At 38.1% G+C, this 23734-nt stretch overlaps 1 protein-coding gene across 2 annotated transcripts in view; it reads right to left on the reverse strand.

Annotated features, from left to right (window-relative positions):
* Positions 1–2657: 2657 nt before the first annotated feature.
* The window catches only part of PWP1 (PWP1 homolog, endonuclein), a 29669-nt gene continuing 8592 nt past the window's right edge, over positions 2658–23734 (reverse strand). For both annotated transcript variants that reach the window (XM_082421017.1, XM_082421018.1), the window contains 7 exons: positions 17639–17735; positions 16911–16972; positions 15584–15695; positions 13763–13853; positions 13549–13670; positions 11995–12100; positions 2658–11164 (listed from right to left, as the gene is read on the reverse strand). In XM_082421017.1, the coding sequence (XP_082277143.1) occupies positions 11055–11164; positions 11995–12100; positions 13549–13670; positions 13763–13853; positions 15584–15695; positions 16911–16972; positions 17639–17735 (700 nt within the window). In that variant the 3' untranslated portion in view covers positions 2658–11054. The remainder of the gene's footprint in view (positions 11165–11994; positions 12101–13548; positions 13671–13762; positions 13854–15583; positions 15696–16910; positions 16973–17638; positions 17736–23734) is intronic.

The raw sequence follows: 23734 nt of genomic DNA on the forward strand, positions 1-23734 counted from the left end.
TTTATATACCTAGGAGGTTTGCATGGTAAATTTATGTTTACCTTTTTAAGAAACTGCCAAACTGTTTCCCAAAGTGGCTGCATCACTTTACATTCCTACTAGTTATATATAAAGGTTTCAGCTTCTCCATATCCTCACCAACGCTTGTATTTTTTAAAAAAATTTTTATTTATTTTATTTTATTTACTTATTTATTTATGGCCGTGTTGGGTCTTTGTTTCTGTGCGAGGGCTCTCTCTAATTGCGGCAAGTGGGGGCCACTCTTCATCGTGGTGCTCGGGCCTCTATTGCGGCCTCTCCTGTTGCGGAGCACAGGCTCCAGACGCGCAGGCTCAGTAATTGTGGCTCACGGGCCTAGTTGCTCCGCGGCATGTGGGATCTTCCCAGACCAGGGCTCGAACCCGTGTCCCCTGCATTGGCAGGCAGATTCTCAACCACTGCACCACCAGGGAAGCCCAACACTTATATTTTTTTTTTTTAATTTTTATTTATTCATTTATTTATTTATTCATTTATTTATGGCTGTGTTGGGTCTTCGTTTCTGTGCGAGGGCTTTCTCCAGTTGCGGCAAGTGGGGGCCACTCTTCATCGCAGTGCGCGGGCCTCTCTCTATCGTGGCCTCTCTTGTTGCGGAGCACAGGCTGCAGACGCGCAGGCTCAGCAATTGTGGCTCACAGGCCTAGTCGCTCCGCGGCATGTGGGATCCTCCCAGACCAGGGCTCGAACCTGTGTCCCCTGCATTGGCAGGCAGATTCTCAACCACTGCGCCACCAGGGAAGCCCTGTATTTTTAATTATAGCCTTTCTAGTGGGCATGAAGAGGTATCTTACTGTGTTTTTATTTTGTATTTCCCTCATGGCCAGTGATGTTGAGCATTTTTCCGCAAGTGCTTATTGGCTTGATGCCTTTTCATCAGTTCGGGAAAAATTCTCAGCTATAATCTCTTTGAATATCACTCTCTCTCATTTCATTCTCAGATTCCAATTACATGTAGTTTAGACTTTTGTACCATGTCCAATATGTATTTTATGATTTTTTTAAAATACTTTTTTCTCTTTGTACTTAGCCTGGATATTTACTGTTGACCTACCCTCAAGTTCACTAATCGTTCCTCACCTGTGTCTAATTTTTCATTAATCCCATACATAAAATTCCCTATTTAATATACCAGTTCTAGAATTCTCATTTAATTCTTTACAGATTTCAGTTTTCTGGTGACATAGTCTTGTTTTCTCTTTTCTTGGATGTATCAATCTTGGCTGTTTCAAAGTCTATGTCCAGTAGAAGTCAATTGTGTGAATTCCTTTCAGGTCCATTTCTCTTTTGGTCCTATTTCCTAGTATGCTTGTTATTATTATTATTTTTTTTTTGGCCACACTGAGCGGCATGCGGGATGTTAGTTCCCCGACCAGGGATCAAACCTGTGCCCCCTGCAGTGGAAGCATGGAGACTTAACCACTGGACTACCAGGGAAGTCCCTATGCTTGGTAATTTTTGATGGGATGCTGGAGATTGTGTATGAAAAACTGGAAGCTGTGGATGAAATTATCCTCTTCCAGAGAGGATTCACCATATTCTCTAGCAAACAACTAGAGCAGGAACATCTCAATCCAGTCAAGAACTGATCTTATTCAAGGCTGGGCTTCTGATTTTATAAAGCTGGCTCTGCGTCTGGTTCACCTCAACTTCTAGTCTAGGGGTCACAATAAGAGCCTGAATGAAGTGTTTGGAAACCTCCCTCCTTGAGGTCCTTAAGTTCAATTTTTGTTTTTTTTAGCATTGTGAGACTGCTGAATGCTCTGCTGTACTTTTCACCTACATTTTTTTCCCTTTTAGTTTCTCACCTCACACAACATAAAAATTAGTAAATGCGTGAGAAGAAAACCAGCCTAGGTTGCTTCTCTACAGGTCTCTTTTCCCAGGATCTTTGCCCCTCAAGTCTCGGGTGCCTTATAAACTCTCCAATGACTTCAAATAGATGTTGCATGCATTCTGTTCAGCCTTTCTTGTTTTCAGTGGAAGAGCATAACAAGCTAATTTGTCATAGCTAGAAATGGAAACATAGAAAGTTATTTTTGAACCCACATTCTGGATGTTTGCTCTGACATTATATTTTTTTCTGTTTTGTTAATTTACTTGTCTTGAAAAGACCAGAAAAAAAAAGTGTGTACTACCTTTAAGATGTCATGTTTATGACATGAGCTTTAAGATGTAATGAACTTTATAACGTACTGTTGGGGTTGTCCTGAACAGTTAAGGCCTGATCATTACTCCTGTGTAATGTGTCCCCCCAGCAAAATTAGTTGATTCTGCTTTTAAAATAATTGGTCTCAGTGAATTTGAATTCTGATATATAATTAGCTGGAGCCTACCTATATCTAGGTTGGTTTTTTTTTTTTAAAGTTAGTATTGATTTTTCACTTTGACAGACAGGATCAACCCCATAGCATTTCCACATACTACCTAATGAAAACACCAATCACCAACAAACCACCAATGATGAAAATAATGCTACATCTTGTTTTCCCACTTTCCATTCCAGATAGGCACTCTCTCTAGGCCACTAATCTTTGGGCTCAGATCTATCCACACTTAAGAGTGGTATATCCCTATGGTAGGAAACAATTGGAACTCTTTTCTCAGTCCACATGGCACAGTTGAGCTTCCTTTTAAATCTACAATCCTGACTTGTCTTTGAATCCCCATGTTCCCCAGTCTCCTGGGTTTGACTGCCTCTGTTGCCTGTCTGCTCAGATGTCTCACCCTCTGCCTGTGCTGGCTTTTGGCAGCAACTGGAAGCCTAGGCCAGTTCTTTGACCCCAGGTGTCCAGATCTACTCTAAGGAATAGCTTCAGAGGCACATTCTCTTGGCTCTGAATGCACCTCCTTGCTTTAGCATTCATCAGACCTAGTACTTTCAAGTTGGAAATAGGAATGTCACCCTTATTTTACCATTTAAAATTTTTATATGTATTAACAAATTATTGACTGGTGGATTTTTGCAGAAGCTAATGCCTGTGGCTGTAATACATCTCCAGTCAAAAATGTGTTAAATATGAATTCTTATACATATTAATATGTATAATAATATGAGTTATATGTATATTTAAGCAGAGCCATATGTCTATATAAAACAGTGAAATTTCTTTACTTTTTTTTTTTTTTGGCTGCGTTGGGTCTTCATTGCTGCGTGCGGGCTTTCTCTAGCTGTGTCATATTGGACAGAAAAAGGGATTCTGCTTTCAAAGATGATGCCTTATGAGCAAAAGGTGTTACCTGCACCTCTCACTTAACACAGAGTGACTGTCTCATGGCTGCAGCAGTGGTTCTCAAAAGTGTGGTCCCTGGACCAGCAGCATCAGCATCACCTGGGAGCTTGTTAGAAATGCAGATCCGGGGGCTTCCCTGGTGGCGCAGTGGCTGAGAATCTGCCTGCCAATGTAGGGGACATGGGTTCGAGCCCTGGTCTGGGAAGATCCCACATGCCACGGAGCAACTAGGCCCGTGAGCCACAACTACTGAGCCTGTGCGTCTGGAGCCTGTGCTCCACAACAAGAGAGGCCATGATAGTGAGAGGCCCACGCACCGCGATGAAGAGTGGCCCCTGCTTGCCGCAACTAGAGAAAGCCCTCGCACAGAAACGAAGACCCAACACAGCCAAAAATAAATAAATTAATTAATTTTAAAAAAAGCAAAAGGATCCCCAACCTTTAAAAAAATAAAATAAAATAAAAGCCAAATCAAAACAAAGAAAACCAAAATAGTTACTCCATCCTTCAGCCTGTTGTCCTTTCTAGAGAGATTTTGGTGAACCCAAGTTGCTGTACCTTTATACCAGTGTCTGACTTGGAGTGATATTCTGCAGGATTCACACTAAAATGATTGAAGTCATATTCATGAATTAAACAGGAAATATTAATGGTTCATGAACTGATAGCTCTTTTATTCTATCAAGTTAGGATTGGGTCTCATAAATCAAACTAATTTTTACTGCTTGCTAAAATTCACTTTTAATAGGAAGAAAATCTGTAATTAGAATTGTCCCATTAGGTGGAGAGCAAAGACTTCTTATTCACACTGAATCTCCCCATGCATGAATGGCACTAGATACAGAATAGGCATTCAGTATTTGAAAATGAAGGAACAGTCTCCCTTTTCTCTCTCTCACTTTTTAATGTCCATTTATGTATTGTCTATGGCTACTTTTGTGCTACAACTGAGTTGAGTGTTGTGACAGACGCAGCTAGCTAACTATCCAGAATGTTTACTATCTGGCTATTTTTGGGAAAACTCACCAACCCCCATTTTAGGTTATAGTGATCAGGAAACACCTTACGGTTCTTGAAGGACATTTTTGCTAGGTATAGAATTCAAGTTTGGCTACTATCTTCTTTTAGCACTTCCTATTTTTTTTTTCAGTTTTCAATTATGTTTTTTTTGTTTATCTGATTATTTTTATGCCCTGATTATTCATATCAAAAATTATAATAAAAACATGTTGACCAATACTTTCCAGGCACTTTCATTCTTTAGATTCAATTTCTTTTTGTCACAGAATTATTTATCTTTTGTGTATTTTAATATTTGCCTCTTCCATTTATTCTAGTGTGGGCCTCCTGACAGGAAGTTCTCTGGGTTTTTTATTTGAAAATAACTTTCACTTTTGTTCTTGAAGAATCATTCTGCTAGGTGTAGAATTCAGATTTGGCTGCTATTTTCTTTCAGTACCTGGACTATATACTTCTATTATCCTCCAGCTTCCATTATTTTTGTTACGAATTCATCTGTAAGGTGAGCTGTTGCTCCTTTAAAGATAAATTCTCCTCCCTGCCTCACTATGGTTGTGCCTTAGCCTTTGCTATAGTTTTCAGCACTTTACCGTAATGTGCTTAGATACAGTTTTTTTGGGTATATTCTGCATGGGGTTACTGGTGCCTTCAAATCTGTCATTTGATAAGTCATTAATTTGGTGTCATTAATTATTCTTGGAAAACTTTTAGCCAGTAATTTTGCATATATTGCTTCTGTCCCATTTTTCTCTTCTTTTTCTCCTCTACTTCTAGAGAATCTCTTTTCAGTTACATCTAATCTGTTGTTAAGGCCATTTATGGAGTTTGTCATTTCTATTATTATGTCTTTCAGTTCTAGGTTCTATATTTTAAATATAATTTCTAGTTCTTGGCCAAAATTCTCCATTTTTAAGTTTCCTTGACCATGTTAAAGATAGTTATTGCAAAATCTGTTTCCAATAACTCCTTTATTTGGATCTCTTGTGTGTTTTATTGTCTGGTTTTTTTTTTTTCCAGTTTTCAGTTATGTTTTGTTTCCTTCTGTACCTGGTTATTTTTATGCCCTGATTATTACATATCAAACTATAATGAAAATGTGTGGCCCAATATGATGCTATCTTCCTCTGTCTTCCAAGTGATTTGTCGTTTTGGTAGGCAGGTAAGGGTATTAGCAATCCTGGATTACATTAATGAATTATAATTCAGATGATTCAAAACTGGCCTTCAATCTGTTTGTGGGAGGAACAGTTTCTGGTTAGTCATTACTTCTAGGTCAACTCAAAGCCTTGGGAGGTTATTCAAGCACCACCTACCTACTTGATGCCTCTCAATACCAGTTGTTTCCCACTAGCACTTCACTGTTAAAAAAGGAAAAAAAAAAAAATCAATGCTTGGCTTTTCAGGCCTTTAGCTACCTTTCTGTAATCCACACGTTCCTCGAGAAAAAAAATAGTCCCAAAATCGGGTACAACTTTGTTTTCTCTTGGCTTTTGCTGCAATATTTCCTCAGTGACTTAGTTCCTTGGGATTTTCTGTGATCTGTATTTCTTAGTCTGGCATTTGTGGAAATAGATGTTGAACTGGGTAGTGGATGCTGGGATGTACCACCTAGAATCCCTTTCACAAATAACAAGCTCTTTCCAGAGGTGCTAGCCTATGACTGCTCACAGCTGAATTTTTCTCTGGAGATGGCTCTCAGCTTAATGGCAGTTGCCTCGCCCAGGGAGACAATGCCTGCTCATTCCTGCAGGCAGTCTAAACCAAATGACTGGTTGGTGTACAGGTAAAGGCTCAGTGACAGTGCCTCAGTTTAGGACTTCTGTGGAGGGTCATTTCAGCTTTAGGGCTAGAGATCTGAATGGGACATCTGTGGAAAGTTCCTATCAGTTCAACTTATCCCTCCACATAATTCTGCATCCCTCTTTCCTTACAGGTCTTGTTTCAGAGAGTACTCCCAATTAACCTACCACAGAGTTCTAGGAAACCATATTTATGAGTCACTACTTTGCTTTTAATATAGTCATAATACTTCTTTTTGTTATATTTAACTCATTCTGAAGGAGAGGAAGTTGTGTTAGGAGAAATAGAACATTTGGCAGATGTGATATACTTTGGCTATGACAGAGGCAGTTAAGATATATTTTGTCTTTGTCTTTTGCCTGAGGGGGCACATCTTTACTTTTTGTTTTACATTCTCTCCTTTTTTTAAAAAATTGAGATATAATTGACATATAACATTAGTTTCAGGTGTACAACATAATGACTAGATTTTGTATATATTGTGAAATGATTCCAATAAGTCTAGTTAACATCACTCCACACAAATTTTTGTGATGAGAACTTTAAAAATTTACTCTTTGCAACTTTCAAATACATAATACAGTATTATTAACTATAGTCACCATGCTATACATTACATCCCCAGGACTTAATTTTATAGTTGGAAGTTTATACCTTTTGACCCCCTTTACCCATTTCACCCACTCTCCCCACCTCTGGCAACCACCAGTCTGTTCTCTATAGCTATGAGCTTGGGTGGTAGGGGTTTTTTTTTTTTTGGATTCCACACAGAAGTGAGATCATACAGTTCAATATTTGTCTTTCTCTGACTTACTTAGCATAATGCCCTCAAGGTATATCCATGCTGTCACAAATGGCAAGAGTTCCTTCTTTATTATGACTCGTGTGTCTGTGTGTGTGTGTGTGTGTGTGTGTGTACCACATTTTCTTTTTTTATTTGTTTTTATTTTTGGCTGCGTTGGGTCCTCGTTGCTGTGCGTGGTCTTTCTCTAGTTGCGGCAAGCGGGGGCTACTCTTCGTTTTGGTGCGTGGTCTTCTCACTGCGGTGGCTTCTCTTGTTGCGGAGCATGGGCTCTAGGCACGTGGGCTTCAGTAGTTGTGGCATGCAGGCTCAGTAGTTGTGGCTTGCGGGCTGAGTAGTTGTGGCGCACGGGCTTAGTTGCTCCGTGGCATGTGGGATCTTCCCAGACCAGAGCTCGAATCCGTGTCCCCTGCATTGGCAGGTGGATTCTTAACCACTGCGCCACCAGCGAAGTCCCCACATTTTCTTTATTCATCCATTGACAGACACTTAGGTTGTTTCCATGTCTTGGCTGTTTAAGTAATGCTGCAGTGAACACTGGTGGTTGGTTCATGTATCTGTTTGAGTTAGTGTTTTCATTTCCTTCAAATGAATACCTAGATGTAGAACTGCTGGATCATATGTTAGTGCTGTTTTTAATTTTCTGAGGAACATCCATCCATTTTCCATAGTAGCTGGACCAATTTACATTCCCACTAACAGTGCACAAGGGTTCCCTTCTTTCCAGATCTTTGCCAACACATTATTTCTTGTGTTTTTGATTAATAGCCATTCCAGCAGGTGTGAGGTGACATCTGATGTAGTTTTGACTTGCATTTGCCTGATGATTAGTAATGTTGAGTACCTTTTCATGTACTTGTGGCTTCTGTATGTCTTCTTTGGAAAAATGTCTTTTCATATCCTCTATCCGTATTTAAACTGGGTTGTTTTTGCTGTTGAGTTATATGAGTTCTTTATACATTTTGGATCTTAACCCCTTATCAGATACATAATCTGCAAATATTTACTCCCATTCTGTAGATTACCTCTTCATTTCATTTTGTTGGTTTCTTTTGCTGTGTAGGTGCTTTTTCGTTTGATGTAGCCCCACTTGTTTATTTTTACTTTTGTTTCCTTTGCTTTTTCTGTCAGATCCAGAAAAATTATTGCTAAGACCAAAGTCAAGGAAATTACTGTGTATGTTTTCTTCTAAGAGTTTTATGGTCTCAGGTCTATTTGTCAAGTCTTTAATTTTTGTGTATGGTGTGAGATAGTGGTCCAGTTTCCCAACACCATTTATTGAAGAGAGACTGCCCTTTTCCCATTGTATGTTCTTGGTCCTGTGTTGTAAATTAACCATATGTGTGGGTTTATTTCCAGGCTCTTTATTCCACTGATCTGTGCATCTGTTTTTATGCCAGTATCATACTGTTTTGATTACTATAGCTTTGTAATATAGTTTGAAATCAAGACGCATGTGCTTTTAGCTTTGTTCTTTCTCAAGATTTCTTTGGCTATTCAGGATCTCTTGTGGTTCCCCACAGATTACAGGATTATTTATTCAATTTTTGTGAAAAATGCCATTTGAATTTTAATAGAGGTTGCATTGAAGATGTAGATTGCTTTGGTTAGTTCCTGCATTTTAATAGTATTCATCTACTCCACAAGCACTGAATATCTTTCCACTTATTTGTGTCTTCAGTTTCTCTCATCAGTGTCTTACTTTGCAATGTATAGGTCTTTCACCTCCTTGGTTAAATTTATTCCTAGGTAGTTTATTCTTTTTGATGCAGTTGTAAATGGCATTGCTTTCTTCTTTTTCTGATAGTTGGTTATTGGTGTATAGAAATGCAACAGATTTCTATGTATTGATTTTGTATCCTGTGACTTTACTGAATTTATTAGTTCTAAATTTTTTAAGAGTCTTTAGAGTTTTCTATACATATTATGTCATCCACAAACAGTGACAATTTTACTGCTTTCTGATTTGGATTTTTATTTTTCCTAATTGCCCTGGCTAGGGCTTCCAATACTATGTTGAATAAAAGTGGTGAGTGGTGGCATCCTTGTCTTGTTCCTGACCTTAGAGGAAAAGCTTTCAGCTTTTCACCACTGAATATGATGTTAGCTGTGGGCTTGTCATATATGTCCTTTATTATGTTGAGGTACATTCCCTCTATACCCACTTTGTTTTTACCATAAATTGATGTTGAATATGTCAAGTGTGCTTTTTTGCATCTGAGATGATCCTATGAGTTTTATCTTTTTTGTTAATGTGGTGTATCATATTGATTTGCAGATGTTGAACCATTCTTGCATCCTTGGGGTAAATCTGACTTGATCATGGTGTATGATCCTTTTAAGGTACTGTTGAATCCAGTTTGCTAATATTGATATTTTGTGGATTTTCACATCTATATTAATCAGGGATATTGGCCTTTAATTTTCTTGTGGCATCCTTACCTGGTTTTGGTGTCAGGGTAATGCTGGCCTTCTAAAACGAGTTTGGAAGTATTCCCTTCACTTATATTTTTTGGAAGAGTTTGAGGATTGGTATTAATTTTGGTATAATTCACCAGTGAAGCCATCTGGTCCTGGACTTTAGTGGGAGGTTTTTGATTACTGACTCAACATTCTAACTAGTAATCAGTGTGTTCAGATTTTCTGTTTCTTCATGATTCAGTCTTGGTAGTTGTCAATTTGTTGATGTACAGTGCTCATAGTAGTCTCTTATGATCCTTTGTATTTCTGGGGTATTGAGGTATTATAACATTTCACCTTTCAGTTCTGATTTTAAGTCCTCATCTCTCTTTTTTCCCTTACTGAGTCAAGCAAAAGCTTTGTCAGTTTTATCTTTTCAAAAAGTAGCTCTTGGTTTCATTGATCTTTTCTATTGTCTTTTTAGCCTCTATTCCATTTATTTCCACGCTGATCTTTTTCCTTGTCTACTAATTTTGGGCTTTGTTCTTTTTCTAGTTCCTTGAGGTGTAAAGTGAGGTCGTTTGTTTGAAACCTTTGTTTCTTGATGGTAGGCATTTATTGCTAAGGACTTTCCTCTTAGAACTACCCTTGCTGCATCCCATAAATTATGGTATGTTGTATTTCCATTTTCATTGTTCTTTTGATTTCTTCTTTGACACATTAGTTGTTCAATAGCATGTTGTTTAATCTTCACATATTTGTGAAATTTTCCAATTTTCTTCTTGTAACATGTCTAGTTTCATAACATTGTAGTCAGGAAAGATGCTTTATATGATTTTAGTCTTCTTAAATTTATTGAGACTCATATTTGTGGTGTAACGTATGATCTATCCTGGAGAATATTCCATGTGTGCTTGAGAAGAATGTGTATTCATTCTCTTGCTTTGGGTGGAACAGTCTATATATGTTGTCTGCTGAGTCCATCTGGTCTAATGTGTCATTTAAGGCCGATGTTTCCTTATTTTCTGTCTGAATGAGCTACCCATTGGTGAAAGTAGGGTACTAAAGTCTCCTACTAGTAATTGTATTACTACTTCTCCTTTTAGCTCTTTTACCATTTGCTTTATTTATTCACGCAACATAAGGTTACCTAAATATTTATTTACAAATGTTATATCCTCTTGTTGGACTATCATTATGTAATGACTCTTTTGTTTGGTAACACTGAATACTATGCTATGGACAAAAAAGGCATGCCACTTTTGAAAGAGTAGCACTAAGAACACTTCTAAGTCATGAGCATTAATTGGAGAACAGCTGGTCAGGAAAGTGTAGTCCCAGAGGGACCTGCCTCTGCTCATGGTCTACTGTCCAATCTTGGCCTAATTACCACTTTTCCAGGCCTGGGTTTACCCATCTTTTAAGATTAGAGGATTTTCCTCTTTTAAAATTCTATGAGGTAAGTACTACTTATTTTACAAACCTAGACTACCTGTGACAGATGGCATACTTAAGGAATTATTTTTAAAAAACCTTTTTTATTATCCCTTTCAAGAAATGCAGGTGGAGCCCTATATACTGCATGCTTGAAAGGTTAGCACAAAGACCAGCCCTGTTTGTGCTGCCACCATAGCTGCAGAGAGGAATGTCTGTCAGGCAATTTTGTTTCCATCATTTTTTGATGGCTGCAGCAGGGAACATCTTTAGGCCAGCTTTTAAAAACTGAGTTAGGGTAAATAAAACAGGAAATTGTATGATCTTCATTAAGACTCCATTGGTGTTTCTGAGCTCCTGCTCCCAAAAGGGCCACTAATAGATGAATTTCTTGTATTGCCGAGAACAAGCCTCTCTCGTCTTCCAAATGCTTCATTTACTAAAACATAAATAAATGGTTGTTAAGAAGCTACCAGATCAGAAAACTAAGAACCTATAATATAAAAAGAGACTAAAATGTAGACATGAGCAATGAGGTTCTTTACCCTGTGGTGGAGATTTTGTTTTGAAAAATATGTATTTAGCACTTTATAAATGGGAAAGTAACCAACTCAAAAGTCCAAGATAATGTTCTGAATGAGGTTTTAACTATGTTTTAAATTGGTCCTCCTTTTTTTAATACTTTACTTTCTTTGCCTTGTCCTGGATTTATCAAATCCACCTTGATAACAAATGTCCAAGCCCTCATAACAGTGACTCTGTCCTTCCCTTATTGTACTTCTGATTGTTTCCTACCTTCATCTTTCTCTGTATCATGATCAGAATAGAACTTTTTTGGATTTAGGACCCCAGTGGAGGGAAGATTCAGGAACTAATAAAAGGGAACAGAGTGGCCCCTTCAGGAAAGCTGGATTTTCTAGGAAGTAGTTGAAAAAAGGCAAATTTATTCACAGTGGGAAGAGGAGGGCCATTCTTTGAGACCACACTATATATCCTTCCAGTTTTCCAATAAAATCTTTTGTTTTTAAAATTCAAATTTTGTCATAAAGATATTTAAAAATTATCCACATTTAAAGTGTGAAGACAAACTTATTTGCAAACATGAACATTTCCAAATTACAATTTGATCTTGTCTGTTTCCTAAGCAGATTGTACTAGAGGATGAACACTGGATCCACCTTCGTTATCTCCTTAATGTATTCAAGCCACACATTCTACTTTAGCTCTTAGAGAACTCATCCAGAAAAAGCAGGAAATTAAGATTCTTACCTGAAGAGATTGTGCTTATATCCCAGACCCGAAGCCCTTCTTTCTGACCTCCAAAAGCATAAATAAATGGCAAATCAGGGCAACAGGAAGAACAGAAGAGAACTCCCTGAGAAGAGAATACAAAGTCAGTCAGTGATTTCAGTCTTTCCAGAAAGCTCTAATCTCGATCCCTACTCCTGTCTACAAGAACCTATGATTGATTGGAATGGTTACTCAAAACCAACTCACCAGAATCTCTTTCAAGGCGCTTGCAAAGATAGTTCACAGTCAAGTTGGAAGGACTATCTCTACAATACAAAGCTGGACAAGTTCAGCACGATGGACATTCTGTGAGGACAGGTGTATGCTCTGACCACTCAGGTCTCTCATCCCCATTATCATTCTAATAGGGATTTCCTAATTAAGCTAATCTGCTAAATATTCCCAGAAACTTTAATTCTCCTTTTTAAGTAATGATGCTGATACCAGATGTCATTATTCAATCATTTAAAATTTTTTGTTTTCTGTTTTTTACTTTATTACTAGATAACACACATACATCATAGAAAATGTAAAAAAAGTATAAAAATCACTCTGAGATAACCAGCTGTTCATGTTTTGGGACAGGGTCTTCTAGATTTAAATATAAGCATTCAAAGACTTAAGTATTTAAATATATGCATGTAATGATGCTATAAAAACTGCTCTGTAATCTGCCTTTCCACAAATATTTATATACATACATACATATATACAATTTTAAACAGCTGTGTGCAGTGTTCTATGTCTGCAATTTAATTTTTATAATTTAGTGCCTAGCATACAGTATATGCTCAATAAATATTTGATGAATGAATTATTGAATTCCAGTTATTTCTAAAACTCTTGCTACTATGTAGTAATCAATTTCAGTGTAGTAAGAACTAGTTATACAAAGAAGTAGGTGATAAACTGACCTCAACAACTATGGTGTCCTATAAAGGTTCAAGATTTCCTGGGATGGTCCTGATTTTAAGGTTAAAAAATTGTGGAACTTATGGTTACCTGGGGGGAAGGTAGGGGAGGGATAGTTAGGGAATTTGGGTTGACATGTACACAGTGCTAATATTTAATATGGATAACCAACAAGAACCTACTGTATAGCACAGGGAACTCTGCTCAGTATTATGTAACAACCTAAATGGGAAAAGAATTTGAAAAAGAACAGATACATGTGTATGTATAACTGAATCACTTTACTGTATACCTGAAACTAACATTGTTACTCAAATGTACTCCAATATAAAATAAAAAGTTAAAAAAAAAAAATGTGGCCATTCCACCTGTGTCCTTGAACACCACCCCCTCATCATCCTTGTCTTCCCCAGCAACTGTTAATCACGTGAGCTGGAAAAGGAACCAGCTAGTCATTGATTTCTCCCCAAACTGTCCTAAGTTATAAAACTTCCACAAATTTGACTAAGCCCCAAATTAACCTCCCAACAAATCCATATTCTTTAGTGCAATGATTCCTAGAGAAAGACAAACAACAGATCAGAAACAGAAAAAAACCAAGATGCTCAGGGATATTCTTACCATTTTCATGTCCCTAGAGTGAACTAGGCTTGGCCTATCTCCTAATATGTCCCAGATCTTCACATACTTGTCCGCTGATGCAGTCACAAGACAGCCCTTGATTTGACTGCTTAGATCAAGACCTAGAGGAAGATTAGTTCAGAGACTCTCACTTTGAAATAAATTTACTTCATCATAGGTTAATAGAGATGAAAGAAACAGTATTCTTGCTCACCAGAAATTTCATCATTGTGTGCATTAAGTGTAAAAATTGGCTTATCTGAACGTGCATCCAAATTATATACGAAGCCGTCATCTGTACTGGCCTGGAAAGAGTAAAAGATGGGCAAGGTAATGTTACATGACAATAAAATTTAGCAGTGGGTAAATTGTATATATCATTGTGAAAATCAGCTATGTACCTGACTTACCTGAAGAGCTTATTACAAATTAACATGGACATAAAGAATTTACTTGTGGGTAAGTCGAGTTGGTTCTTACAAGGGCTAGTTTAGCTGACATGTCTATTAGGCAGTTGGATATGAGTGTGAAGCTGTGGTAGTGATACAGGCTGCAGAGATATGGAAGAACAGAGGTAGAAGTTACATCCGTTGAGAAGAGAGGGGATACACCCCAGGAGTGTATAATTAAGAGCACTGCGTTGAGGACAGAGACCTGGAGAGCACAGCCACTTAACGTAGAGGCTGTCGAGGAGCTCACACAAGTTAAGAATCAAAGAGGGAGGAGGGAGTAACAAAGAATGTTAAAGAAGCCAAGGAAAGAGGGGTTTCTAAAGAAAGGAGTGACAATGCTGTCAATATTTTGGCAAAGAGATTTAATCAGATAAGGACTGAAAGGCAGATTACAGTTCCACTTTCAAGAAAGGAAGAAAAAATTTTGAAGGAATTAAGAGACCTAGTCAAGGACGGGAGACAGAAACTTGAGCCTATATACAGGCCAAAGGCAACAGCCAGGACAGGAAAAAGGGAGGGGAAAAAAGGACAACTGAGGCAGTCTTGAAGGTGGAGCTGTGGATGGGCATTAAAAACAGAAGAAGAGGGAGAGCCCATCCCTTTGAGACTGGAGGGAAAGAGGTAAACCATTTTATTTTGATTACTTTCCATTTTCCTAAATATTTGTGATTTTAGTACTGATAACCATTTGTAAGCAAATAACCTCAGGAAATATGTGTGCCTGCCTGCCGAGATCCAAAGTACAGTACAACATTCAAATATAACTGGGACTTCACTCCTGGTAACTGTAAGATGAAATCTGGCTTAAGGGAGCTCAGCTGGGAACTGCATGCAACTCCGCGCAGAGGAGATTAAATGTTCCCACAAGTGCAGGAAACTTATTAAAATCGTTCACATATTTTAAGAAAGCTGTTTTTTAAAGAATTCTTTTCCTCATTTACAAAGCACTACATATTTGCTTTAGGAAAATTAGGCAATATATGGATGTATCACAATTTCTCTAATTAATCTTCCCTTCTGGATAAAAGCTGGGATTTTATTTTTCCATGGATTGAAATGTCAGTGGCATCTTTGGATCCTACATGGAAAACTGTTATCCTACAGATATTAAGGGTATTTACAAAATGATCGTAAACTTTCTATCTGGGAGATGGTGGTATATTAAGTGCTATATTAATTAAATAGGGTAGCATTTGCATCACTGGAGCTCCATTTAAGTACTAATATATAAATAAAGGAATATTTTTTTGGACTGCTTTAACCATTAAAAAACATAAAAAGAATATTAGTCATGCTTAGTATTTCAAAGTAATTTTAAAATGATCAACTAATTACAACTAATAAAATGTGACACACTTTGGAATGATTGGAAATTAGCAAAATCATTTACATGTTTACTGTTTTTTTGTGGCAAATCCATTGTTCTCTTATTAAAAATATCTTTTTTTTTTTTTTAAAGAAAACCCAAACCCAAATACTTCACGCTGTTAATACAGAAAAAGCTTTTCAGAGATTCTCTCTACAATGGAAGAAAAGAAGTCATTAATAACCTGATAAACGAACAGTAATATGCACACTCTTACCAAAAAATGACAAGGTGAAAAGTGATTCCAAGTCACTCTCTCGATCTGCCCACTGAATCGCCACATTCGATGGCTTTCCTCTGGACTTCGGCAGTCATACAAAGCCACCGACCTGGACGTGTTCAGGCAAAGTTAGGGTTTTAAGAGTTCAATTTTCCTATGTGTTTTAGTTTATTTTTAACGAAATGGTAATAAAACAACACCATGAAATCAAGATCCAATTATTTAAAGCCTATTTTAAGTAGAAAAATCAACTCATCTAAAAGTAGAAGAGTTGATTTTTACTAATTGGTGGACTCTGGTCCTGTCACTTGAAGACACTGGTAGCTCTGGATGTCACAGTGGCCTTGACCTCCCCCAGACTGAATCCTCTACTTCCAAGATGAATCCTATTTCCAAAAGAACGGGACAATTTCCCCTTCCCCAGTAGTGCTCGGAGCCAGATAACTCACATCTCAGCCACATTTACTCTTTACAAGCAGGCTACTGTGTTGGGGGAACTGATAGACTTTTGTAATTTTTGCATGAATCCCAACTAAAAAATGTAAATATAGGACTCTTCAAAAGGGTAAGGAATCAAAATAAAGACTGCAAGTTGGTTTCTGTTTCTACTAGCTACCTCTCCTACCTTCAGACCCAATCTGTAAAAAGCACACATGACTGGAAACCCCCCTGTGGTTGACCATAGTGGTCCCAATTCTTCACCTCTCCCTACATCCATGCCCTCTGTCAGTGATCTGACAGTTCCTCCCCTAAAGGCAGAGTTCATTTCCCACTCCATGTGATGTCTATTTTGGCCAAGAGTAAGACAGACATGTATTAGGTCTGAGCCCAGGTCTTAAGAGGCCTTGGTGTCTCTGCTTGTACTCCTGACCTTGCTATGGCAACACGTGTGGGCCAGCCCGCTGGTCCCAGGAAGATGTGAAACACGAGGAGGAGAGCCAGGTCTCTGGGCCCAGCCTAAACAAGCCAAGATTAGCAGAGCTACCAGTTGAATCTAGCCTTGATTAGCTCAACCCTGCAGGGGGTAAGAAATAAATGTTCACTGCTTTAAGTCACTGAATTTTGGGATGGCTTATTTCACAGCAATGTCTAACTCATACACCCTCTAAAAAAATCAAAGTAGTTGCTAGTTAGGAACTACATTATAACAGAACCATATTCCCTTGCAGATTGAAAGGATCAAATTGAAAGGACATAAGTACTCCTACAAATTTAAACACATAGAAGCCTCAGTGATAAATTCTACCTGAGCATCAAGTGACACTTTCTGAATTAGTTCAAGAGGATAAAAACGACAGCAATAATTCCTGAAATGCTTTCTTACTTATCATATGATCCAGAAATCAGAGTCTGTGCTTCAAATGGATGAAACTGGAGAGTCTGGACCTAAAAGGAAGAAACATAGATGAATAGATCAATGTTTGTTTTGGTTTGGTAAAACTGTCTTATACTTGGTGAGACTCAATTTGGCAGTTTCTACAGATTTTTCCCTTTGAAATGTAGTACTATTTAAAGAAATGTAAATGTACTGCATAATCAAAAGGACAAAACGTACTTCCGAATAAAGGCTAACACTTAAAAGACACAATGCAGCATTTCCCAAATTGTGCTTGGCAGTATACATATGTCCCTCAAATGCTAAAGTATAATCAGAAGAAAAAAGGGGAGCTGTCAAACTTACTGGGCAACTCCACACGTTCCGGAAGTTTCACAATGTACATTAGCACATTAGATCCCTGGGTTCTGTAGTAACATCTGTTAAATTCTTTAACCCCATTTGGTGACTGATACCCCTTCATCCCTTTTTAGGAGTCTCTGTAAAAATGCTGCAAAGCACTAACGTTCCTAGTCACTTCACCTTTCTGCACCCATTTTTGCATCTCTCAGGTGGGTAATTAGAACTATCACAAAGGGCTCTGTGAGGAGCCAATGAGATAGCATGTCTAAGCACTTTGTAATTCACAAAAAACCATATATAAATGTTTGGGATTATTTGTAGTCAATATATGTCTCAGATTTTTTAGAATCCCTTTTATCCTTAAATCACCATACCTTGTCTGTATGTACGGCAAGGCTGGCTGCTGGTTTCCCCAAAGACATATCCCACAGAATAACAGTGTTATCAGCTGATGCACTGGCCAGCACATTTCTGAGAAAGGGAGGAAACAAATCGGGTAATCTTTTAAAAATCAAGAGGATTACATGTAAGAATTCCATTTACAATACCATCAAAAAGAATACTTAGGAATAAATTTAACAAAAGAAAAGCAAGATTTTTAATATACTGAAAACAATAAAAGATTGTTGAAAGAAATTAAAGAGTATCTAAATTAATGGAAAGTCATCTCATGTTCACGGACTGGAAGGCTTAACATTAAGACAGAAATATTGGGCTTCCCTGGTGGCACAGTGGTTGAGAATCTGCCTGCCGATGCAGGGGACACGGGTTCGAGCCCTGGTCTGGGAAGATCCCACATGCTGCACAGCAACTGGGCCTGTGAGCCACAACTACTGAGCCTGTGTGTCTGGAGCTTGTGCTCCACAAGAGAGGCCGCAACAGTGAGAGGCCCACGCACGGTGATGAAGAGTGGCCCCTGCTTGCCGCAACTAGAGAAAGCCCTTGCACAGAAATGAAGACCCAACACAGCCAAAAATAAATAAATAAATAAATAAAAATAAATAAAAGGAACTCCTTTAAAAAAAAAAAAAAAAAATTGCCAACTACAGATTGATTTATAGATTCAACCACAATCCCAGCTGACCCTTTTGCAGAAAACTGAATGCTGGTTTGTTTGTTTGTATGTATGTATGTATGTATTTATTTATTTATTTATTTATGGCTGTGTTGGGTCTTCGTTTCTGTGCGAGGGCTTTCTCTAGTTGTGGCAAGCGGGGGCCACTCTTCATCGCGGTGCGCGGGCCTCTCACTATCGTGGCCTCTCTTGTTGCGGAGCACAGGCTCCAGATGCACAGGCTCAGTAATTGTGGCTCACGGGCCCAGTTGCTCCGCGGCATGTGGGATCCTCCCAGACCAGGGCTCGAACCCGTGTCCCCTGCATTGGCAGGTGTATTCTCAACCACTGCGCCACCAGGGAAGCCCTGAATGCTGGTTTTAAAATTGATATGGAAATGCAAGGGACCCAGACTAGTCAAAATAATCTTGAAAAAAGGAGAGCAAGTTGAAAAGTTCACAGTTCCTGATTTCAATACTGACTGAAAAACAACAGTAATCGTAACAATGTGGTACTGGCACAGGACAGACATACAGAATAGAAGAGTCCAGAATTAAACCCTCAAATTTATGTTCTTATGTTCACTGGTTTTTGACAAGGGTGCCAAGAGTATTCATTCTTTGTTCAGTGGGGAAAAAACCAGTATCTTCAACAAATGACTCAGGGTCAACCGGATATTCTACAGCAAAAAAATGAAGATAGAGCCCTACCTCACACTATACACAAAAAGTGATTCAAAATAGATCACAGGTCTACTAAACATAACAGCTAAAACTATAAAGTGCTCAAAAAAAAAAACCAACAAAAAACCCCAGGTATAAATCTTCATGACAATGGGTTAGGCAATGGTTTCTTAGATATGACACCAAAAGCAAAAACAACAAAAGAAAGAAATAAACTGGATATCATCAGCATGAAAAACTTTTGTGTTGCAAATAAGACTACCAAGAAAGTGAAAAAACAACCCACAGAACAGGAGAAAATATTTGTAAATCATATATGTGATAAAGGGCTTGTATCTGGAATACATAAAAAACTCTCAACCAAATAATAACAAGACAAACGCAATCAGAAGATGGGCAAAGGATCTGAGCAGACATTTCTCCAAAGAAGATATACAAATGGCCAATGAGCATTGAAAAGATGCTCAACACCATTAGTCATTAGGGAAGTGAAAATCAGAAAAATGGGATACCACCTCATACTCACAGGATGGCTATAATGACAAAGATAGACAAGGGCTAGCAAGATGTAGAGAAACTGGAACCCCCCTACATTGCTGGTGGGAATGTAAATGGTAGAGACACTACCATATGACCTAGCAATTAAACTCTTAGGTATGTATCCAAGAAAATGAAAACATATGTCCATGCAAAAACTTGCTCATGAATGTTCACAGCAGCATTATTCATAATAGGCAAAAACAAACTAAATGTCCATTAACTGGTGAATGGATACGCAAAATGTGGTATATCCATACAAGAGAATATTATTCAGCAATAGAAAATGATGTACTGATATACGCTGCAACATGGATGGACCTTGAAAACATTATGCTAAGTGACAGAAGCCAGATACATATGGCCACGTATTATATGATTCCATTTCTAGGAAATGTCCAGAAAAGGCAAATCCACAGAGACAGAAAGCATATGAGTAGCTACCAGGGGCTGGAGGCACAGGAGAACGAGGAGTGACTGCTAATGGCATGGTTTTTGGATTGATGAAAATGTTATGGAATTAGACAGTGGCAGTGGCGGCATAACTTTGTGAACATACTGAAAACTACTTAATTATATACTTTAAAAGAGTGGATTTTATAACATGTGTACTTGCTAGGTCATATAGTATGAATTACATCTCAACTGTTTTTTTTTTTTCTTCCTTAAAAAAGAGCATTAAATGCTATTAACAGAAAAAACCCAATATGTCTACCTCTTAGGGATCAAGCGCTAATAATGTAGTTCTACAGCGGAACACAGGCTTTAGGGCCCAGAAAACCTGAAATGGAGTCTTGGTGCTGCCATCTGCCTGCCAATGAGAATGAAACAACCAGCCTCAAAGAGCTGCTATGCAAGAACCTGGCTGAGTAACTGGGACATAGCAGGCCCTTGATAAATGTTAGCTGCCTCCTAAAAATACAGATACTCCTGAAATTGAAAGCTCATTCTTCAACATTGAGCTTTAACATGGCTCAACACAAAATTAGGCCATTAGTGATAGTAATGTTTTTGTTCAGAAAACCAATATACTGTTGAAATAAAATGCTGATGGACTCGTTTTCAGACATTATTTCCTCAGGAAATTAGTTCCATTACACAAACTACTTTCAGTTTTGTAACTCACATTTCAGTGATATATGCAAGGTCTCTTAGGAGGATCATGTATTTTCAGGTCATGCTAGCTTTTTTCTACCATTAAGTCCCACATACAGGTCACAATGTTTTAAGTCCTTAGCATTTTATAAATTAAATATTAAATTCCCAGTAACTAGTTTATTTATATACTATGTCTCCCAATAGCAAAAAGTTAAAATTCCACAGTACATTTTTCACCCCAGTCATTCCAAAAATATCTGAGATTCCTCCCTCATTAAAGTTCTTATTGTATGAGGCTAAAAAAACAAAAACAAAACTTCTGAACACTACAACCGCAAGAAGAGCACTCCAACAAGAGTATGAATTACCAGAGAACATGCATTTTTTTTCCTGGGAGGATTTTACTGGAAACCAAGGGCCCCACCAGTAACAAGGTCAACATGTTATTCCTCACCATAATCCTAAACTCTGTGCACCAGAGTATGGGACATATTTTAAAGCGTACTGTACCTTTTCAGTAAAGAAAGGGGAAAGGAGAACCAAGATCTAAAATAAGATTGAGAAAGGAGAGCGAAGGAGCAAAGAAATGTGTGGCACTGAAGTCAAAGAGATGTGAGTGCAGATGGGGAAGGAGGGGAGCACAGGTGCTGATAAGGGTCTAAATGGAACTAGGGAATTGTGGCTGGGGAAAGGAATTGATGAGTCAGTTGGAATACTGATGAGAGGTTGTTCCATTAGAAAGAACTTTCAGTTGCTCAAAGTAACAGTTGCTATATAAGAATTTATAAATAAAATTGGGTTTCTAAAAGCATGGTACACTCATGATTAGATCTCTTATTTATCTGCCCATTCGTCAGGATCAGGGCCAATTCAAGCAAAACCCGAACAACTGCCTGTAGCCCGGCAGCAAGAGATTCATCTGGGGAAGCTTTGAAAATAAAAACAAAAACACCAACAGATTCTTGGGCGCCTGCTCCAGAACGACTGACTCAATCTTGGGGGATTAGAGACTAGGAACTTGTACTTTAAAGGGCTACCCAGAAGTTTCTGATTTGCAGCTATGTTTGGGAAATACTAACCTAAACAACTTTCTCAGGTCCATTTCCCCAAATAGTTGTAACTCTGAAGAGGTCTGAACACAAACTAGAAGATAGGATATCCTTCAGTAAGCCAGCACTCTGGGATCTTCCTTAGAATGCTCACAATTATAAAGTGTCCGGTGTAATAGAAATGCTTTAAAAAAAAGTGCCCTGGGTAATCCAGTTTGTTCTTACCCCCCTTAAGTAAGCTGTACCCAACCTAATGCTTACCTCCCTTGCCTTAGCAGCCCCTCAAACCAACTACACGATTAGGAAAATGGCCCCTTTGCAGTAATTGTTGTTTAAGGATAAGTATGAAAAACATGTGGATGACATGCTTGAATGAATTAAGGTGAACCCTTACCTTACACAGTATAGAAAAATTAACTCAAAATGGATCAAAGAGTTAAACTTAAGAGCTAAAACTATAAAACTTTTAGGGGAAAATCTTCATGACAATGGATTTGGCAATGATTTCTTGGCTATAATACTAAAAGCACAGGCAACTAAAGTAAAAATGAACTGTACTACATCAAAATGAAAAACTTCTGTGCATCAAAGGACACTTCAATAGAGTTAAAGGCAACCAATCGAATGATGGGAAAATATTGGCAAATCATAAATCTCATAAGAGATTAACATTCAGAATATATAAAGAACTCACACAACAACAAAAAACCAAACAACCCAATTAAAAAATGGACAAAAAGACTTGGATAGACATTTCTCCAAAGAATATATAAAAATGGCCAATAAGTATTGGAAAAGATGATCAACAGCACTAATCATTAGGGAAATGCAAATCAAAACTGCAATGAGATACCGCATCACACATGTTTGGATGGCTATTATGAAAACAACAATAACAAAAACAGAAGGTATCAAGTGATGGAGAGGATGTGGAAAAACTGGAACCCTTGTGCACTGCTGGAGGGGAGGTAAATGGTGCAATTGCTGTAGAAAACAGTATGGTGGTTCCTCAAAAAGGTAAACATAGAACTACCATTAGATATAGCAATTCCACTTTTGGCTATATATTCAAAAGAACTGAAAGCAGGGACTCTAACGGATACACGTAAACCCATGTTATTTATATGTGTCAATAACAGCAGCATTATTCACAAGAGCCAAGAGGTGGAAGCAACCCAGGTGTCCATCAACAGATGGATAAACAAAATATGGCACATATGTACAATGGAATATTATTCAGCCTTAAAAAGAAAGGAAATACTGCCACATACTACAACTTTTGCTAAGTGAAGTAAGCCAGTCACAAGAGGACAAATACTGTTATGATTCCACTTATAAGAGGGAGACGCAAGAGGGAGAAGATATGGGGATATATGTATAGCTGATTCACTTTGTTATACAGCAGAAACTAACACACCATTGTAAAGCAATTATACTCCAATAAAGATGTTAAAAAAAAAAAAAAAAGAGGTACCTGGAGGAGTCAACTCATAGAGACAGAAAGTAGAACGGTAGTTACTAGGGCCTGGGGGGAGCAGGAAATGGGGAGTTATTGTTTAATGGGCATATAGTTTCAGTTCTGGAAGATGAAAAGGTTCTGGAATTGAATGGTGGTAACTGTTTTGCACGTTGTCCAATGAACTGTACACCTAAACGTGGTTAAAATGGTAATGTTACATATATTTTACCACAGTTAAAAAATATATATATATAAAGAACACATGGATGAGATGCTGTGAAAACTAAATGAAGTGAGAAAAACGTCTTCCTGGAAGAAACAATTCTACTGCACCACTGGCACTGCAGTACATACTGTTTTTTCCCAGTGGTGTTGGAGAGGAGGGCACTTGGTCCCCAAATATGTAATGAGCATCTACTAAGTGAAGAGCTGGCGGGTGATGCTGGGGGGGTGCAAGGATACAGACAGCAGAGCTCCTGCCTTCCAGCAGCTTGTACTGCAGGAAAAGAAAATAAAACATGGACACAAAGATGCGAAACTCACAATGTACAGAGATAAGTGTAGACAAGAGGTAAAATCACGAGGGTTAC

Source organism: Balaenoptera physalus (assembly GCF_965194825.1).
Source record: "Balaenoptera physalus genome assembly, chromosome: 13".
In the NCBI taxonomy this organism is placed as follows: Eukaryota; Metazoa; Chordata; class Mammalia; order Artiodactyla; family Balaenopteridae; genus Balaenoptera; species Balaenoptera physalus.